Below are 20,754 nucleotides of genomic sequence, written 5' to 3' on the forward strand. Positions count from 1 at the left end.
AGAAAGTCCATCAGCAGATACAACTGCTTTTGTGACATGCTCTTAGTTTAAAAAAAACAAAACGTTTTTTTTTAAAGGAATGGGATGTAATTACCATTATAAAGGCTTGCTTAATGACATTCTAATCAAAACAACAAAATTATAAGCAATTTGATAAACACCACCACCCTCTCCAAAAAAAAAGAGAGAGGAAAACACAGTATGTCATCTCTTATTTCCTATAAATCTGGATTCAGTGATAGTGAGCTTACTCCTAAACTCAGAGATATTTTCTAATCTAAAGTTGACTTATTGTAGCTTATCTGTGATTTGATTGATTTAACAATGTGATTTAAGTATTTGTGAACAATTGTTAAAAATTCCTTATATTAGAAATGTTAAACCAAATATTTTTTTTCTTATTTGTTTTAAAGAACATGCAGTCTAGACCCTATAGGTTTTTAAATATAATATTAATTAATTCCCATATTTCCCATATTGCCCGTAGTCTTCCAGATGTGCTATTACAAATAGCTTACCCTTCATACATGAGCCATATGGGTTCTGTAAACTGATTTGCACTTATTTTGAATAGGAATTGTATAGATTGCAGATGAATTATTAAAGTATATGTATAATTGCCAAATAAATCTAAGAGCAAAATATTAAACTGTAGTAAATGAGAAAAGAATGTGCAAATGAAGACCTGCCTGCTTTTAATAAGTTTAGTGGTTACCTTCTCAGTTTCAACCAAAAGAGTTCCTTTTTTAAAAATTTTTTTGGTTATTGTGTTAAAAAAAAATCTATAAAACTGCTTACAGAAGTATCTAAGACAAAAACAAGGAAATATAATGTTCTAAACTCAGCCGGTCCAAACCACTTGAGCTGCTATGACAGCTCATAAAACGGAGAGTAGTTTTTAACTGGGCTCTGTTTTACATTGCCAGAGTGAATTTTCCTTGCAGGAAGTAGCCAGAGGGTTTATTTAGTTTCCAGTGCATGGCTTTGATCTTTCTGTACTGTCACATCTCGGGTTACATAGCCCTTTTCACTGCAGTAAATCTGCAACAGTTAATGAGAATAAAATTTCCTTCTCCTCACTGATCGCATGCTGTTAAATGCCAAACCACAGCCAACTGCATATTTGCAAAATTTTAGCTACAATGTATGAAAACAGTGCAATCAATTTAATCTTGTTGTCTTTGTAATTCATTTTATTGGGCTTTCTTCCTTTTTAAGTGACCTACTTTATCACGTAAGGAGTTGCAAAGCCAAACCTGGGAGAAAGATTTAGAATGTCAATAAACTGAAGGGAGAAAGGTGTGCGTGTGTTGAGGAGGAGGAGTGAAGAGGTGGGTGCACGCGCATGTACACCACCATTGAGATTCAAACCGGGTCCCCTTCAATGCTTTGGAAAGACCAAGCCTTCTTTTCTCTTCAGATAAATAAGCTGATTTGTTACTACTTTGATTATGTTGTATGTTCCATTTCAACATAAATTTGTACCTAATGAGTTTAATAAGTCAGAATATTATTTTTCACTTTTGATTGTAGAGAAGATTCTATAGTATTTAATGGAATTTATTAATGGAGCTGTTCTTAAGGTAAAAACATTTTTATAAGAATCCACTGAACTATCTTAATCAAATGGGTCATACTTAGTAATATTATAAATATCTCTTGAATAAACCAATGGAAATTCAAAATCACAATCAGCTGAATTTAATACTTTATTAAATATATACATCTGCATACTGAAATACATTAAAATCTTACTTTTTTTTTTACTTTCTCTTTTGGCTACAGTGGAGTCTCAGTTGAGGCATTATTTGACTCAGTTACTATATGTTGTTAACTTTATTTCACTCACACCTTTAATCTTTTCTTCTGTCTTGTTTTGTAGTTGGCAACAGAAATTTAACTTCCCTCTCAAGAAATTCACACTTAGAGGCCATTTTAAGTTATAAGCATTGATAAATATGCTCTCTTAATATTATATGATTATATAGATCATGTTTAAATATATAAGTATGATATATTATAGAATAAATTATATATAAAAGAAAGCAAGCTGCCTTTAGTTTCTCACCATTGAAGTCACAGTTACTGTCAATAGCCATCTGTTTTCACAGAGTAAGGCATTTCTACTCTCCTAAAAGTAAAAATGTTGGGATAAATCAATAGTGCATAGTACCCATTCATTGACTTAGATCACTGTCATAAAAACAATCATGAAAAATACTGAAACTCAGAATATTTCTGAATTGGAGGCAGTCAAGTTGCATCTGATAAAACAGAGGGAGGACCTGCTTTGGGAAGAGTGCCAGTTGTTAGTTACCCCAATAAGAAAGGAGGGTAGGAGATCAATGGCTTGAAAATTTTAAAAGGCCTTAGGCCTTTCCAGCAGGTGTTATATATAGTGTAGAAATATCGAACTTTGAAATTTTAGTTTGTTCTCTTGGAATTACTATGTTTTCCAATAAGCCTGTCTGTGTACTTAAACCACAACATCATAGTTTGCAAGTAAAAAAAAATGATTGAGGCTGAAATAAAATTGTAGCCTCTGTATCTGGTAGGGAAGGCTGTTCTATAGTCTGTTTCTTTGTTTTTCTGCCACTTTAAATCTGCATCAGACCATTAGTCCATTACCCTCCCAAAATTCTATATTTGAAAGTCCACAGAAAATTTCTGCACAACGCAAGCATTAGTTTTTTTGACGTTTTTGTTGTTCTTTAAAAAAGAAAATCTTAACTAAGTGAAGCTGCTCAAAAAAAGTTTGTTTCTAGAACATGAACTGTCCAGCGCAGTTTTAAACTACGGGAAAGGAATAGAAACAACACAGGCTTCAATACCATAGAGACTCAGTCTTTATTCAAACTGTGTTATTTGAAAAGTCATTCTCTAAAATGGTTTCGCATCTGTCTACAATCAGACATGTTGATTGGTAGTGATGGTCGTTGTTGAGATACAGTCGGTGAGTGCCAGGCAGTATGCGGATTGCTGTTTATTACATTCTTTATCTAATTTAGTCTTCGCAGGGAAGAAGACATTGTTATTAAGAAAACCAAAGTCCAGTCAGTTCGTTTCGCTCTGAATCCCATCTCCTCTCGCCTTGTCGAGGACCTCTGTGCCCCCTTCTTTCCCTCTGCAGGGTCAGTTCTGCCAGCTCCTGGTCAGAATCTGGAATCCCCCGGGCTAAATTCTCTTTGGCGCCACATCACGCTTTATCTACTACTCATTTCTCACTGCTTTCATGTAACATTCCTCAAAAGACTCCCATTTACCCTTCGGTTCACCAGTCTAGTTGAAATGATCCGTAACCTTCATATTGCCAGGTCCAGTGGGCCTTTCTCATCTTTAGCTCAGCAGTTCGGCACAGATGTCAAGGCCCTGCTTTTTAAGTCTGTCTTCTTTCATCTCTCAAGATACCCCATTTTTCTGATTATCCCCTGAGCCCTTCTCCGTTCCTTTCCAGTGTTCTGTGCTGGTATTCCTCTTCCTTTTCCCCTTTAAACACTGCTTACTTCAGGACTTTGGCTTTGTTCTGTATGACACCCACTACCGAAAGGTTTTCATCTAGATTCCGTGGCCTGTAAGCTTGTGTTTTCATCTGAGACCTCTTCTCTGAGCACCAACCATTCCTGTCACTATTTAACACTTTCAGTTGAATGTTTCATAAAATCATCAACTGTAACTTTGATTTCTTGCATACAAATAGGTCCCTCCCCTAATCTCCCATCTCAGTGAAGGTAGGTCAAGCCATAGACTTTGGAGCCTTTCTTGGTTCCTCCCTTTTCCTCAAATACTACTTCCTCAGAGTCTTTTTCTGACGAAACTATCAAATCTGCTCTTTCTCCCCCGTCCTCTAGTCACTGTTGTAGCACGCGAATCATCTGTTTTGTGGCTCACTTGTTGTTTATCTACCTCTTTCCACAAGAATGTAGTCTCCAGAAGACCAGGAACTTAGACTTTCTTATTCAAAGTTGTATCTATAGTGCCTGGCAGACACTGGTTCTCAGTACTTACTTGTTTAATAAATGAGTTATAAGGGTCAGAGCCATTACTTAAACACATACATGTCTTACTCCATTTCCCATGCTGTATTTTATTTTCAGTGTTAGCTTTTTTGTTACAGTGTCTTAATTTTATATTTAATTTTTACCATTTCAGTAATCTTTCAAATGTACAATGCAGAGTATTTATTATACATGTTATATATATATATGTGTGTGTGTGTATATATATATATATATATACACACACACACATATATATATATAATGCTTGTATTATAAAATTTGGGATAGGAACCTGTGCTATATGAGAAAATTTTGAATGACCCATATAAGATAAAAGCTGTCTTTTGAATTGCAGTATTTTATACAAATAAAGATGCTTGCCTTTGTAGTTAGGATTGAATTAAGGAATTCTTAGTATCCATGCCTTATAGTGTTACATATCTATTTTAATCTACTAAGAAATACTCATCCATACTGAATGTAAGTATTCTCTAACCATAAAAAAATTTTATTGCCAAAAGGGATATTACAAGTTTTACATTAGTTTTCATTACCAAATAGCTTATGTTCTATTAGAAACAAATTCTGTGTCATACTTAAAATGAATAAAAGGGGATTTCTTTAATATTTCTTTCCTTTTGCTGGGTCTTAAGTAACGATGACCTATTGGTAATCAGTAAATCAGGAGTATAGCATTTATGCCCTTGGAGGTTATTTTGTTATTTCCGAAAGATACCTTTAACTTTTACTTAAAGAAATTTAATGAAATTATAGAGTAATGACAAATGAAATTGACTTTATAGAGTATAAAATAAAGATATGTTCTAGGTAAGGGCGTTCATTAAATGTTTTCACACTTATATTTTCCTTTACTCAGTAACCTTGTTAATTGACAAGCACTTGAATGGGCTCTAGGGATATAGAATCAGTAACAAATAATCACTTTCCCTTTGAGAAGCTTATAGTTCAGGGTTTAAACATAATTTTTTTAAATGACTTACAGTATCCTACTTACTATTCTCTGTATCAAATTTCTTTCTTTGAAAACATTTAAGAGTACTGTGTTAGCAGGCTTAGAAAGGGAATTAAGGAATTAATACTAAATCTAATACATTTTATGTTATTCCCACTCCTTGAATAAATAAATGAATAACTAATAAATTTAATTGATTAAGATGATTACTAAATTTAATCATTAATAAATGATTTAATGAATAAACAAATGCATTGTACACTTCTGAATTGTCCTTAATCTGTAGAGGACACAGAGTTAATCTTTAGAAAAGGTGCCACCATATCTTAGCAAACAGGTGTGTAAGAATATGCTGTTTGGAGCATTCCCGTTTCCTAACTTACTTCCATTACAAAGGATTATATAACTTTAGTATTTTTTTAAGAAAAAAAATTAGATAATCTGATTATGTTATATGTCAGTTATATCTCAAAGCTGGAAAAAATAAAGTTAAAAAATTTTTAAAGATGTCGTGATGAATTTTTTTAGATAACAAAGCAAATAGAGGGACAGATTCAGATTTTTTTGCATTTTAAGATAAGCAGAGCAATACTTGACAAAGAACCACATTATTACTGAAATAAACCTTTTGAATTATATAGGCTGTTTAATAACACATTATACTTTAATGGTCTGGTAATTCCTTAGAATTTAATTACTTCATTAGAACAGTAGGCACTTTGGCAAGGTTAGTCCAGACAGTGTCTTTGTAAATAGAGACAATGCCTCTTTACAAATACATCAGTGTCCTACAAAACATAATTTGAATAATTGCCAGATTTGAGGAGAGCCATTATATGAAAGTGTGATGTGAATGTTGATTTCTAATACCTCCCATCTCCTAAGCAAAGGTTCATTTTTAGGCAAAGAAGGTAGGTGGGTAGGTAGGTAGGCAGGCAGATAGATACTCGCAAGGGAACACACGACACTACATTTTAGTCTTTGAACTTCTTTTAACACTGACGTCATAACTATGGATGAACTCTCAAAACTTTTAACTGAAACAGTTTTAGATTACAAAGATGTATCAAGTTTTCTCATTTAAAAAAAAAAAGGCAGTAAACTTTCACTGGTGGTTATTTGGAAGTGGAAGAGATGTCTGGAGTTACGGGGATTAATTATGGACTATAATCCCGTAGATTTTATCCTGTAGGAATTTTAGGCCAATATGCAGCCTTTCAGTAGTAGCCCTAATCACTTGGTAATCTCATAACTGCTTAGTGCCTCTATTAATTAAATAGAACTCATGTATTTCAAAGAGACAAATGGGACAGTCTGTAAGAGAAGCAATTTTCAAATGTTACTTTATTTTTATATTTCAGAAGAATGATTAGTAACTATATACTGTATATACTTCTACTTAACAGTTAATTTTAGGTGAATGCAAAATCTGTATGTCTATGTTTTTATGGAAAAGCCACATATTTCTGCAGTCTCATTTCAGACTAGAAAGGCACATCAACAAATGCTTTCTTAAGGCCTTTTTGTTAAAGATTATAAGTCTTTTTGAAAAGACTCATAAACAGGGCCATAATTAATGATTTCCCGAATATCTTCTCTTTTGTGGCATAAATCTGCATTATATCTCAAGAAATATATTAATTAAGCCTATTTTCTTTATCTTGATCTAAGGTTAATACATCCCAGTTTTTCAGAAATTCTTTCCATTTCAGGTTTTTTTCCAGCCAAAAACAAAGCGCCTCATTTTGGCCTGTCAGAAATTAAAAGGCAATACAGTCTTAAAAAAGAATCCAAATTTGTGTGGACAGTATCAAGTGGCTAATTTAGAGCCCCTCAAATGTGAAAGGATGGAGGAGGCCTCTATGAACATAGTTAGGCAAGTAAATTTTTAAATTGCAACTGTAGCCTAAATATTAATCTTTTCAAATTGATACAAGAAACCCCATAAGACTTCATTTACATGGGTGTTCAAACATCATGCTAAGATCTTTTTTGGAGTGGTAAAAGACTAGGAATTCTTTAAAGTCTCAAAAAGTTTTTTTTTTTTTTTAAGTTTTCCAGGTTTTAAGGGCTTTGTAAATACTGGACTTTTGTAATTTAGCTTGTTCTGTGGATATACTAAGGCAAGAAAATAAGCTTTTACGATTTCTTACAGTTGCATCTTGCCTTTTTCCCCTAAAATCTTGAGGTGGGGGGTGTTGTTTGCCATCAGCAAGTGGACACCATAGTGATTTTAAGTAAGTCAGCTTGTAATCTTCCCATGTCGTGCATACTTGAGAAAACTAACATAGATATACCTATATGCTAGCTTGAAATACTGCCTAAAACCCCATACTGCCTATAATTTCAAAAATGTATGGTTGGTGCATTCCCGTCTCCCTGAAGATTTCTGCTCCTAGTTGCCCAGCTTCATTTATAAGTCCCAGATTGTCAGGTTGGCACAACCCCAAGATAACGAACATCACAGAATGAAAATAGCCTGTCCTAAACACATGCATGACCTGTGCCCTTTTCAAACAGCAGTAAACCTGAGTACAGAAACGTGTGCAGTTTGGGAAGTGATGATTTGTGTGGAATCACTAAAAACCTTATCCTTGATTTACTACTTTCAAAATAAACTCACTGAATATAAAATAAGGTAAAGAAGCATGTAAAGAGACAGTCCCGGTATTTTTCATCCCAACATGTGTTGTATTATTTGCATCAATCATGATCTAGAATCTGGAGGGTTTTGCTTGAGTAACCTTATTTATACAAGCAGTCTAGTCTCACTGTGGTTAAAGGAGGGTATGATTGGCCATGGCATTATTTTAGTGCAATAACAATTAGTTGCCTATGTGTAGGCATAAATCTCTATGAATTATGTAACAGCCCCATAAAAGCAAACAGAAAGCATGTGTAAGAAGCATGCCACATATGATAGAGTATCTCCTAACTGTCTAGATTTTATGGCAGGAGCCAGAATTTCATAAGTATTTTTAGGGAAGGCTCTATCATTTTCATATGTCATAATAGTAACACCACCAAATATATAGGAGTCTCTGTACTGTTCTTGTAAGAGACTTGGAAGTATAATAATCTCAAGGCAGATGTTAAAAGGGATAGCCGTTATTCTTATTTTACAAAAAAAAAAAAATTACGACAGTTACAAATATGGGCTGTAACAAGTTCTGTCATTAGAAGCAGAAATCATATCCAGATATTCTGGTTTTGAGGTCATTGCACTCCACTAACTTTAATAAAATTCAAGAGTTGTTGATAAGTTCATACTTAAGTTAGTCTTGCTAATAAACATAATTCCCAGTTCTTAAATTATGGGAGAAAAAATGTTCACGTGTGTCAGTAATAGAGGAAAAAATATGTTGTTTTCTTATATTGCTTTAAAAATAACTTTAAAATATGGCAATAGGGTATAAGTCAGAAAGGTAATTGTTAGTATCACATATTTATACATTCCAGTCTACACCGAATTTGCTCAGCGTCAATGCCACATGTGCCCAGAGCGTAGTTGGACCCGTCCTGTGAAGATGATACAGAAATACCTTGTCTCGTCATCAACAGACTACAGTCTGTTTGAACCGAATGACTTCAGTCAGTCCATACCCTGACAATCTGAAATTGGCCTTAGACATAGGTAGAAAGTGAACTCATTTTTGTTTTTGTTTTGCAGACCCATAGTATAACAAATGTATTTCCAAGGACAAGAGAGCTTATGAAATTTAAGAGTAGAGATTTACTTTAGGACCTGTTCTTGTAGTGATAAATGCAGTGTTGGCGTATTCTACAGTATACTGAGATTTTTATTGCTCTAGAGGATGCTAAATAACTATGAAATATTTATCTGACCTGTAGTGATTACTGAAATTATTGAATTAGTGGCTGGAAATATTTATGTAACATTGCCCAAAATAGATGTTTTAAAATATCATAATAATGTATGGCAATGCATTTTAGTGGTATATTTAATATTATAAATAATATTTTGGATCAAATTTTCGCATTGTCATGCTTAGCTACCTAAAACGATGCACTTTCAGTTTATTAAAATACAGTTTCTATTATCCATACTTGTACCCTCAATTTTAGAAAAATGTCACTTGGTTTGATTTTAGGTACCAAAATAAGTCTCTACTTATCAACCAGCATTTGATTTTTATTAGCCTAAAAATTACTGAGACAAGTGAATAAGTAGACTATGACGTAAATTGGAAATGTTACATTAAGCTTCTTATATTCAATAAGATTTTTCAGATTTTTTTTTATAACAAACACTTGTCCACCTCTTGTGTAAAGTAGTAAAAGAAAGTGAAAGGTTTTTTTGAAAGTGAAAGGTTTTAAAACTATATGAAAATATCCCACACTGTACTACTAATTTAGGGATTTGGGAGACAAGGTTTTAGCAGAAGATTAATGTTAATTTTTCATTTCTGAGAGAGGGGCATATAGCATGCATGCTAGATGGCCATATTTACTATGTCCATATGTCAGATTTCTGTTTCATGAATAAAGATGGGGAAATGGCAATAGTCCGTTTTGCATAGTACTCATGATAATTTTAGGTTCTCTTCCATCTCTTGAACTTGTTCATTTTCGTAATACATTATCCCTTTAAGATTCTGAATGGTGCTTAAATTACAGCAACTGAGGGGCATTTATATTGGACTGAAAAGTTTTTAGTACTAGTATTAACTTTTGAATTATGCTCAAGGTCTTAGACTTTGCAGCATGTTTAGTTTCTTTTCATTTCTTATTAGTATTTTTCAGTACTTAATAGTCTCCTGCTCCCACCTCCAACAAGAACTTCTCTCTGTTCAACATCAGAAACATTTTCCTATTTGGCATGTGCTTTCTAGTTCCCCAAGCAGTATAAGCAAATTGGAAAGTTCAGCTGTCATTCTTGGAAGGTCATAGATCACACTAGCAGCCTGAGTAATCCAAGAGGTTTTAAGTATCATAGCATTTAGTTTAAAGTGAAATTTGCTCTGACAGGGCTGGCAGACCAATAGGAAAAAGAAATATTTGTGCTTGGAGAAGTGCATATGTAGAGACCAGGAGTATAACTGATGGCTGGAAGTGATTTCAGTCTAAAAAAACAAATCATTAAGAGAGTGCATAGGGGTAAAATACACAGTTCATATTTTAAAGAGTCTCAAAATGAACCAGCAACTAAGGTTAGCATTACATAGTAATTAGCTGTGGTGTTCAGGCTTTAACTCACTCAGTACCAGGCAGTCTGGTTAAACGATCACTGTGAAAACATTGCTACTTATGTTATATTCTCTACTTTAAGCCTACAGCAGTAATTTTTGTACCTTAAAAAACCATGGTATTATGACAGATTATATAAATGTTGAGCTAGTAACAGACAAACAATTATTCAAAGGAGGTGCTAATGACTCAGTTTATTGACCTAGGGGTTACTTAAGCAGCTCAGTAAGTTCCCTTAACATTTGGTGGTATGGAATGAGGCATTGCTTGATATTATAGAACTGCCACTTTCAAGAAGTCCTTGGACTTAACTGAAGAAATGTAAGTTAAAGATGACTAGATGGTATACTTTCATTAAAAGATTATTAAGGAAAGTTTGAGACCATTATAGGTTTGAATAAATATCACTTTTCCTTGATAATCACATCTGACAGCTTCCATTAGGCACCTATCAGAGTATTTTTTCTGTTAATTGCTACAAATAAGGAAAAAGAAAATATCTTCTCATGGCTCCAATTATTTCTTTCAAGTCATTGTTCTCTTCAAGCAAGCCAGTTCTGAGTACAGGAATACAGGGTTGAAACATTCTTTTCTTGAACGTGCAGAGCAGAATAATAAGACTAAAATGGAAAGGACTTCCAGCAAGATGGTAAACTGAGCTGACTTAGAAGGTCCCCCCCCACATGTAGACATATAGAAAAGATGGATAAAATGTAACAAAAAATTCATAATTCATGACCAGATTCACAAAGATAAGAAATGTACCCAGTCTCTCTCTCTCTCTCTATTTCTCTCTCTCTCACACACACACACACAATAACCACCCACAAGAATATATTGAACTAAGTATAGGTTATATAGTGTAGGAAAATGAAACTAAATTCCATATATAAAGCCTGGAACTTCAGTGGGCTGCCTTTTTCTCATCACTTGAAAAAAGGACTAGATAATCTTAATTCACCAGCCTGGAAAAGTGACCAAAACTTATCCTCGGCTCCAAGGCCCTAGGTTAGGAGGATAGTCATCCAAGGGAAAGAGAAATCGTAAGCTTTCTCCATGTGCATGAGTGGGTTCAGAATTTATGTTATTCATCTAATTCAGGGAACCCCAAACCAAGAAATTGTCATTAAAATTGTTCCAGGACAATGGACTCCTCAGGGTCTTGATATATTATAAACAAATACAGAACCTCTCTGTAGAAATATTTTCCAAGTTCAAGGGCCAACAGACAGGCAAAAATAAATGAGAGAAAAAAAAAAAAAAACCAACCCTGAAGTTGAACACAGTAAAAAATTGTAAAGCTCTTGAAAAAAGGAATGTGATGACGTTGAATTGTCAGGTCCAGCAGTAAGAGCAGATGCCAAAGAATTAGAGTTAATCGAAGAATCTCAATTACACTATAAGATTTTTAAAAATAAAAAGGAATTTAGAAAATTAATGCAATGGTATAATATGAAAAAGTGCCAACTATAATATTTCCACATAAAAAATAAAATAGCCCCTCGAGATGGGTAAAACAACAGATTAAGATGCATTATAAGAGAAGTGTGAACTGAATGAGATTAGAGAAGCATCAGTGAAGCAGAATTTCTTTACCATTTGGAATAAATCAGTGACTATTTTATACATGCCTCTTCCATCATTACTACAAATTAGTTTTCATCTGAAGCATCTTAGTATCCCCAAGGTGGTATATTTCCCCTTAGAACTGACGGATGTCTTTTAAAAAAATTTTTTTAAATAAATTCCAGATGAACGCTTTAAATACAGCCTCCCACTACTCATATCATAATATTTTTAGAAAAATATTACTTGGTTTGATTTCACTAACATGTGATTCTTTAAGATTCGTTCGCCATTTAGTTTTATCATAATAAAAGGAAAATTGATATTCACGCATATAAAAGATTAAGGATAAAAACTAAATGGGAAATGACAGCAACACTGGTATGTATCGGTAAAGCTCATCCTAAGGCTGCTCAGTTGTGCTCATCTATCTACTCACTAATCCAGAGGCTCAGCTTAATAAGTAACACCCTTCAGCAGCCTCAAATATGTATTATGTGCAAATTTATAGAAACAGAGGCTTTCGACACGTTCAATGAAAATTTTAGAGGTTGTCATATAGTAGTACTGCCTTAACGTGCACGTTCATTACATCTTTCCGTGACCAAGATGATCCGCGTCTTCTATCATTTTCATAGGCTCCCACATTCACAAAACTTTTTTGCATGTGAATATCCCTATTTAGCTCTAACTAAATTATTTCACATTCATAAAAGGAGAGCATTGACTATATGAGAAAGCAGTGGAAACCATATTCTGTCAATGTTGAATTTGCTGAGAGTTTAAATTTGGTAAAACTTGGTTTAAAACTTTGTAAAAGCAAATGATACTCAGTGATAAGACAAGCTCTCCATCTAGTGGTTGGTTCATAAATTACAGGCATTTAGATTTCAACATATCTAATGCTAGGTATAATTTTTTTTTTTTTAAGATTTTGTTTATTTGAGAGAGAATGAGAGAGAAAGAGCATGAGAGGGGTGAGGGGCAGAGAGAGACGTAGACTCCCCACCAGGAAGGGAGCCCGATGCGGGACTAGATCCTGGGACTCCAGGATCCTGACCTGAGCCGAAGGCAGTTGCTTAACCAACTGAGCCACCCAGGTGCCCTGATAGGTATAATTTTATAGGCATTATATCATTCTATCTATACTTCTTTTGTTACTACATATAGGAATTTTAAGAAAAAAATGTTCTTTTCTGCCAGAATAGTTCAGCCTATTGACTGCAGAGGCCAAGTACTTCTACAGTCTGATTTCACCTACATGGAACAGCACACCCTCTTAGTTATTTGATGAAGCCTGCGGGAAAGTGCCAAAATTGTTTCATTCCAATTAACTATGACCTCTAAAATTTCAGGCAGTTTTGAAATTTGTTTCCTTCATTCTCAAATGGTGGAAGTATAGGGCACCTGGGTGGCTCAGATCATGATCCCAGCATTCTGGGATCAAGTCCCACATGGGGCTCCTGCTCAGAAGGGCCCCTGCTTCTTCCTGCTGCTCTCCCTGCTTTGTGCTCTCTGACAAATAAATAAATAAAATATTTTTTTTAAATGGTAAAAGTATAACTAAAAAACTCATCTCAAAAGAGAAAAGATAGCATTTTTTTATCAGGGAAGATAGCATATTTGATTGTTTTCTCTGCCGTTGCCTCTCTGGGCTCCTGTCACTCCGTGTATGGACAGCCATGATATTCTCTTAAATGTTCCCCAGGCTTTTGTCTCTTAACACCCATAGTTGTCACAGTTCTCTTGCTAAAACTCAGAATTAAGTTTTCCCCATTTTCAAAAACCATAGACAACTCTCCAAAGTGGATAGTTAGCCTGGCAGCTGAAGAGCTTTCAAAGTCTCGCCTTACCCTCCGTTTCTGGCCTTATCTCCTGTCACCTGCTTTCACCGTAACCCTGACTTCACGCATAAGCAGTTTCTGTTCTTCAGCGCCTTCTCGCGTGCTCAGGCTGCAGCATCTTTCCTCACCTGTGAGTCCTCCTTGTCCTTGTAGATCCATCCGTTCACACAGTGAAATACTTCTGAAGGCCCCTCTGTGCCCGCTACAAAGCCAGCCGCTAGCGGCGCAGCAGTTAACGAGACAGTGACTGTCTTTAACCCTGTATGGTACTTACAGTTTCATAGGAAATAAAGTAAAAAGATACATAGTGAGGAAGTGACAGACGCATTAAAATAAAAGTATTTTGGCGGTGCCTGTGTGGCAGTCGGTTAAGCGTCTGACTCTTGGTTTCAGCTGGGTCATGGTCATCAGGGTCGTGAGACTGAGACCCGCATTGGGCTCCACGCTCAGCACAGTGTCTCCTTGGGACTCTCTCTCCCTCTCCCTCTGCCCTCCCCGCCGCTTGCTCGCTAACTCTCAAATAAATAAATAAATCTTTAAAAGTATTTTCTTTAAAGACTTTCTAGCACCCTAGATTCTTTTGTAACAATTTATACATACCTCTAATATACTCTCACCATATAGTAAATATCTGCTTCTCCTCTATTCTTCTGTAGTAATTTATAAAAGTACTAGGGTAATACAACATATTACGGGAATTCTGTTCATGTTTAGTTGCCTCCAGTCCGTGGTCAAGGACCATGTCTTATTATTGGCTTCCCAGTACCACATTTTTCTTTTAACATTGACTGTCAACACCATACTTAACACATTGTAGGAACTCATGTCCATTTGGATGGATGGATGGACGGATGGATGGTTGGTTACAAAGGATCACTATTACATTGCACTACTACAATTGCATATTTCTAAATTTCTCATGACAAATTATAGTTAAACTGAAATTACTGATCAATTTGTAATCTTAGATAATAAAATACTGATTTTGATTCTATGACTGATATATTGGAATAATTGATAAAAAGAATGAACTCAAAAGCTATTATAGGATCATTTCATGCAGCTCTATAATATCCTGGAAAGCTTCCTCTGAAGAAAGTTAGCCTATGTTAAGTCCTTTTACTTCAGAATCCCAAAAGAATTCCAAACTTCAGTATTATCCTGTGGACCACAAAGATAGGCAGTTAATAAAAATCACTACCCTCTATCACTACCCTCTATAAATACAAATATATTTATAAATATAAATATTGTCACAGAGGATTTTATTTTAGGGAGAATAGAATTCCTGAAGAAAGACCCACACCAAAAAGATGAAATTCAACATGAAAATTTCATGTGTGTGTCTGTGTGTATACATACACACAACTGCACACCCACATACACATTCAATGTGAGCCATTTTGTGGTAAGGACTCCTTTAAAAATTTGAGATCAATGAATTTTTAGCCTATGGTATTAGAGAGTTAGAAACAGGATCTCATTATATTCTGTGCTGATTTCAGACCATGAAATAAGTACAGTATCACATTATTTTCACTTCTTCATTTAAGATAACCATTGAAAAGTAGCAAAGTTGTTTTAGAGAGCAAATGAGATGGTAAACATCCCAGAGGCCATATCATGAGGATTGATTAAATGAGAGTTGTGGAAAAGCCACATTAAAGAAGAATCAGTTTTCTTTTGTGGTTCCAGAGGGTAATTCTAGAACTAACAGATTTCAGATCAAGATACAAAACTTTCAGGGCTCCTGGGTGGCTCATTGGGTTAAGGCCTCTGCCTTCCACTCAGGTCATGATCCCAGTGTCCTGGGATCAAGCCCCGCATGGGGCTCTCTGCTCAGTGGGGAGCCTGCTTCCTCCTCTCTCTCTGCCGGCCTCTCTGCCTACGTGTGATCTCTGTCTGTCAAATAAATAAATAAAATCTTTAAAAAAAAAAAAGATACAAAAACTTTCTAATAGTTTGATGGGCCCGTGAATGGAATGAGCTGCTTTGTGAGCCTTCCCACTTATGGAGATGTTTGCAAAGAACTCAGTAGACCCAGTCAAGGATGTTGTGAATGGAAGCATAGCTTAGATCATTTCCAAACATGTTTCCAAGTCAAAGATTCTGTGAACCTGTGTTCGGTTCGAACTAGGCTTGAATTTACTTTTTGTTTATTTTTTGTAGCATCCTCTGATGTATTGTTCTGCATTCATTTTCTGACTTGAGAATTTCAAAGAAGAGAAAGACTTGTGTTGCTTTACTTAATTTTAATAAAATAATGATAATACTTTTCACTTACGCAGCACTTTTCATCCAAGGATTTCAAAGTGCTTTACAAATATGCACTAATTAAGCCTCACAAACAGCTAGAGGTAGGTGATTTCCTTCCCTCTCTACAGGAATGTCAACTCTGGCACAGAAGTCCGGTCAGAGCCTCAGAGTGCCTCGGACCCCTTCCTGGCTGCCATTCCCCTTGTAATGTGCTGCATGGGAACTATCACTTGTCATGCCTGGATTTCTTTTTCTCCCCTCCCTAAATTACTGCAAGTTTAGAAATACAATGAATGCTGTTAAAAATTTGTTTGAAGCCTTGTCACTATTACAGAAAATTCCGTCTCCTGCTTGCTGAATGCTATTAGATTTCCAAATGTTTGTTTAAAGATAAGCTTTAGATGTGATTTTATATTTGTTGTTGAATTTCAAATATAATTTTTTACTCATGAAGAATTTGTCACTTTCCTTTCTAGGTACCCCCAAATCACTTTTTGGGACATAAAACTTAGTAGCAGAAGGATTTGGGGGCCTCACCTTTCCTGGTTGTCTTTTCACAACAAACAGGAACCATTTTCTTTGAACTAGAAATATGTGTTTTTAAGAAGAGATTGCATTTTGTTATGTTTGCTAATTTAAAGGTAAAAAATGATATCTGGACATTGAAGATAGTGGTTAAATGACACTACATAGTTCTACTTGAAAAAAGCAGTCTAGGAGTGGCATTCTCTGATCTAGAGGGACACACCCTTTCTGTGGAGGTTAGGGGTACCAGGAAGAAAGCAAACATATGGAGACACACGTGCCGTGTTAGATTAAACCCAGTATAAACACCCAAATAGACAAACTCTCCTCTGAAGGGGAGCAGTCCCACGGGGCAAGAGCACGAACAGCAGCTCTGATTTCTCCCAAAGGAGAAAGTAAAACATGTGCCCACACATCCCAAGAGAACATCTATCCGCAGGATTCAGCATCCTGAAAATCCAATTTCCCCTCTATATTAGAACCAAACGAGACATTAAAGAATCAAGCTATTCTGTTTCCGAGTGAATTTTATTTAAAAGATATTAATTATGTAGATATAGCTGATCTTTCATAATACAAAAGGACCTCGGACTTACATCAAAGTACCATCCAAACTGGTCAGAATGTTTCAGACCTAATTTTCTTTAAACAGCAAGTGCATCTGTGATACATGGTGGATAATTACAGAAAAACTCACGTTAAGAGTTTCTAATTTTTCTCCTTAAAATTTTTTCCCAAACAGTATCTGTGGAAGTCTAGAAACTTTGGCCTGAACACACTTTTGTCTCTGAGTGAAGTGCTGACCACATAAATAGAACTTTATTGAGTAAACTTGCAGTGTTCGAGATCCAGTCTTACCGTAGTGGACTACGGGGTGCAAATTCTTACCAACAATGTGACTGACATTTTTTAAGAAACAGAATATCCATTTTTCTATTTACACCAGGCAGATTGGTTAAAGTCTAAGTTTATCCTTTTCCCTGGTGTAAAGCCACGTGGGAATAGGATTTCCTGTTGGTCTTAGAAATAAAATACAGTTTTGCAATTTGAACGTGTAGTGACCTCAGGCTCTCAGAACTTTAGGAGCCATTCCTCAGTGAGCACAAGCCTGACGAAAGGTCAGATATTCCTGAGAGAGTTACAGGTCACCCAAAGCATTACTTAGGTGAGTTACTGACAGTGGCCTCTGAGGAGCAACGTGGCTGCCAGCCTCCCCTCTGGGGACTGTCCTCTCGCTGCACTTCGCTTACCTTCGCGTGTTTCTCTGCTGGTCTGCACTGCCTCTTGGTCCCAAATTCCTGAAAACCTCTAGGCTGAGAAACAAAGACAAAATTAACTTGAGTTTAACCTAAGTCTCCTGCTATTCGGCTCAGAGAGATGCTAAAAATCCAGCCAGTGTCCGGGGCAGGCGGGCAGGAGATGAAAAAGGGAGGAGTCGAAGGTCGTGAGCTGTCCCACCAGCCGTAGTTGAGAGTTGCAGGGACACATGAGTGTCTGCTGGCCTTAAGGGCTTCGGGAGAATAATGCCAGTGGCCAGCTTTCCCTCGATTTTAACTGACACGGGTGTATCTGAGTTCATGGGCTGCATTACTTCCTGAAACTTCTTTAGTCAAGTTGCCTCTAGAGCAGAGTTTCCCTTCATCATAAAATTAAAATGTCTTCCCAGGAGACCAAAGTAGGAAGGACATGCCTATATTTCGCCATTTCAAAATAAAATTCAGACTTAAAAATGTCAATCAACTTTTAGGAATTATAGACACGGGTTTTTATTTAGAAGGAGCCCAAAAGTTTGTTTTCTTTAGGATCACTCACTAACAAATGCTAACATAAAACTTTTATCTCAGAAAACCCGTTTCCTGGAGCAGTAAGTCACACGAATAACACGCCCTATACGTATTCTAGTTCTCTACATTTAGTATGCAGTCCGTCTCGGTGCACACATGCACACACGTGCACATACACACCAAGGTATTTAAAACAGCATTTTAATCACTACTTCTTTTGTGTTTTAATCTCATTTTGAGTTGTGAGAGGAAGTTAGTGCCTCTATATTTTTTAGTCATATTGAGATTTTGCTGATAAAGTATCTTTCCATCTAGTATACTCTCTAATACTAAAACATTTAAATGTATTTATTTTTTCCAAGTTTCTGTTTCTGCGTTATAAATTGTTTCCTTTGACTGGAAATGAGCTCACTGGCATTCACTGCATGAGCTGTGCATGAGCATGTCATAGCTGCCATCTTCGCCTGACAAAATAAGTCTCTTGTCGTTTTGCTAAGTGTTGCAGAATTCTCTGATCCTTAACAAGTGCTTTGGAGAAAAGATTTTAAATCTATCAGTAGATGAAAGAATAATTTTTAAAGTAATAAAGGTTACCCGTGCTTCAAATATCTTTATAACTCTGAATGTTATCTTTAGGCTTCTGTTATTTCCATAGAATAAACTGAAACAACATTTATAATTGTCTTACTGTCATTCAAAAGAAACATGTATGATTTATTTGGGCTTTTTTAATTGAGGACTCAGAGAAGGATTTGCAGAACAAATCTGGCTAACTTAAATACTGTAAAATTCCTTGTCTTATTCTTTCAGTTTCGGCTTATAGTATGATTTGGCCCTAGGTGAGAGTTTACTGCTAAAATTCAAAATGCATGTCCTTATTAATAACACTGTATCTTCATATGAAAAGATGATCTTATTATGAATAATAAAACTCATCTTACTACAGCTTCAGTTTTATCATTCCCTAGCAGTGTATTACTGATACTTGCCAACACATAAAATCTTTTCATACTCTAGCATAAAAGCCATATATGAATGTAATTTATTAAAACTCTTCTGATCTGTCCTCCTTTTTGTCTTGAATAGCACCTGATGACAGAGGTTTCCCACATTTTTAACACATTGTTAGAAGTAAATATTTATTATGCACATATTTGTGGCTAAATTAATTTAACTAATATTATACATATTATATAATGTATATGTATATTTGTGTATATTTCATATATGTGTGTATATATACCTATACACACACACACACACACACACACAAGAGAAAGGCCTAATGATAGCCACATAAATCACTTTTGCTGCTAGGAAGAAAATCTTGGAGGTGTAAAGTTCCCAGCCTCCCCTTGGCCTACGTTGTGGTTGGGTGATGAACAATAGAACTTATCACACCTTTTTCTCTTTTCAGCCTTGGAATGGATGGCTTTGGCCAGCCAGTTGGCATTCTTGGACGCCCTGCCACAGCCTATGGATTCCGCCCTGATGAGCCTTACTACTATGGCTATGGATCTCGATAAAGTCATCCCTTTCCGTGTGTGCTCTCAGCTTAGAAGAAATCTGTGTGGGTTGGGTTAACTTTGAATCTTGGCTAATAATGCATGTGGATATTATTGCAGGTCTGTGTTTTTGTTTTGTTTTTTATTTTCCCGTGTTGTTAGCTACAAATTAACTCTGATCCCTCTGTCCTCTGTTACGTATAGTTTGACCCTGTTCACCACATCTTGGATGGTGAATAACATTTCCCGTGTTATTCATAGAGACGCAAAAGTAAACGCTGAAAAACATCCAGCCTGGAAAACACACTACATTATGTACATTGAGTGACTAATTTAATTTCTATTAAAAAGAAGGATAAAGTGCAAATGAATTAATGAAAGTCATGTGTTTCTATGTAATGTGTTTGAGAGTTTCCTGCTTGTGTAGGTGCGTGTGGATTCTCTTTTCCCTGCACTTTCCCTGTAAACTCGAGTACTCCAGGTGATGTGTGTGGCTTTCAAGTTTATGAAAAGAATATCATCCTTTTTTTCCCATGCCGTCTGCCTTTCCAGGGCTGCTTCCCAAAGTTAACTAGTTTTCAATGAGTAATGGAACATGTGCCGTAGATTATGTTACATATGCGGAGTCTCTTCAGCAACTAGAATTCTTGTCTTTCTGATTTTAAGGTAGAAAGCCTGAGACGTCTGGTAGTGCATGTGCAACTAGATTCGTATTGGGTTTTTTTAAATTTTATTATTCGTGTCATCTAAAGTATGGAAAAGCCATCTCACAGGAAAACTAAGGAACAGAATATTTTTCTCACCTGTTTCCCATTTGTTTTCTTGTTTTTGTAAGATTTGGGTGGTAAGAAATAGACATTATAATTAATAATGAATTTTGAAAGCAACTCATTAATGTTACAGTGTTGGAAATATACTTGACAAACACAGCAAAACAAATAACCGTAACACAGAGATAGTTCCTTGAGGACCTGCTATGGAAGGAGTAATGTTAGGCTTTGAAGGGAATACACAGATCAAAAAATAAGACTTCTGTCCTGGAATTTTAAAACCTCAGTGGTCTACTACAGTATTTATTTGGCTTGATTTATATTT

The 20,754-nt window shown here is 35.6% G+C and overlaps 1 protein-coding gene across 2 annotated transcripts in view; it reads left to right on the plus strand.

Annotated features, from left to right (window-relative positions):
• KIFAP3 (kinesin associated protein 3) overlaps positions 1-20,030 on the plus strand; it is a 184,874-nt gene extending 164,844 nt beyond the window's left edge. For both annotated transcript variants that reach the window (XM_032863012.1, XM_032863013.1), the window contains one exon: positions 19,572-20,030. In XM_032863012.1, coding sequence (XP_032718903.1) covers positions 19,572-19,680 — 109 coding nt within the window. In that variant the 3' untranslated portion in view covers positions 19,681-20,030. The remainder of the gene's footprint in view (positions 1-19,571) is intronic.
• Positions 20,031-20,754: the final 724 nt, after the last annotated feature.

Source organism: Lontra canadensis, unplaced genomic scaffold (assembly GCF_010015895.1).
Source record: "Lontra canadensis isolate GAN:19392208 unplaced genomic scaffold, GSC_riverotter_1.0 scaffold24, whole genome shotgun sequence".
In the NCBI taxonomy this organism is placed as follows: Eukaryota; Metazoa; Chordata; class Mammalia; order Carnivora; family Mustelidae; genus Lontra; species Lontra canadensis.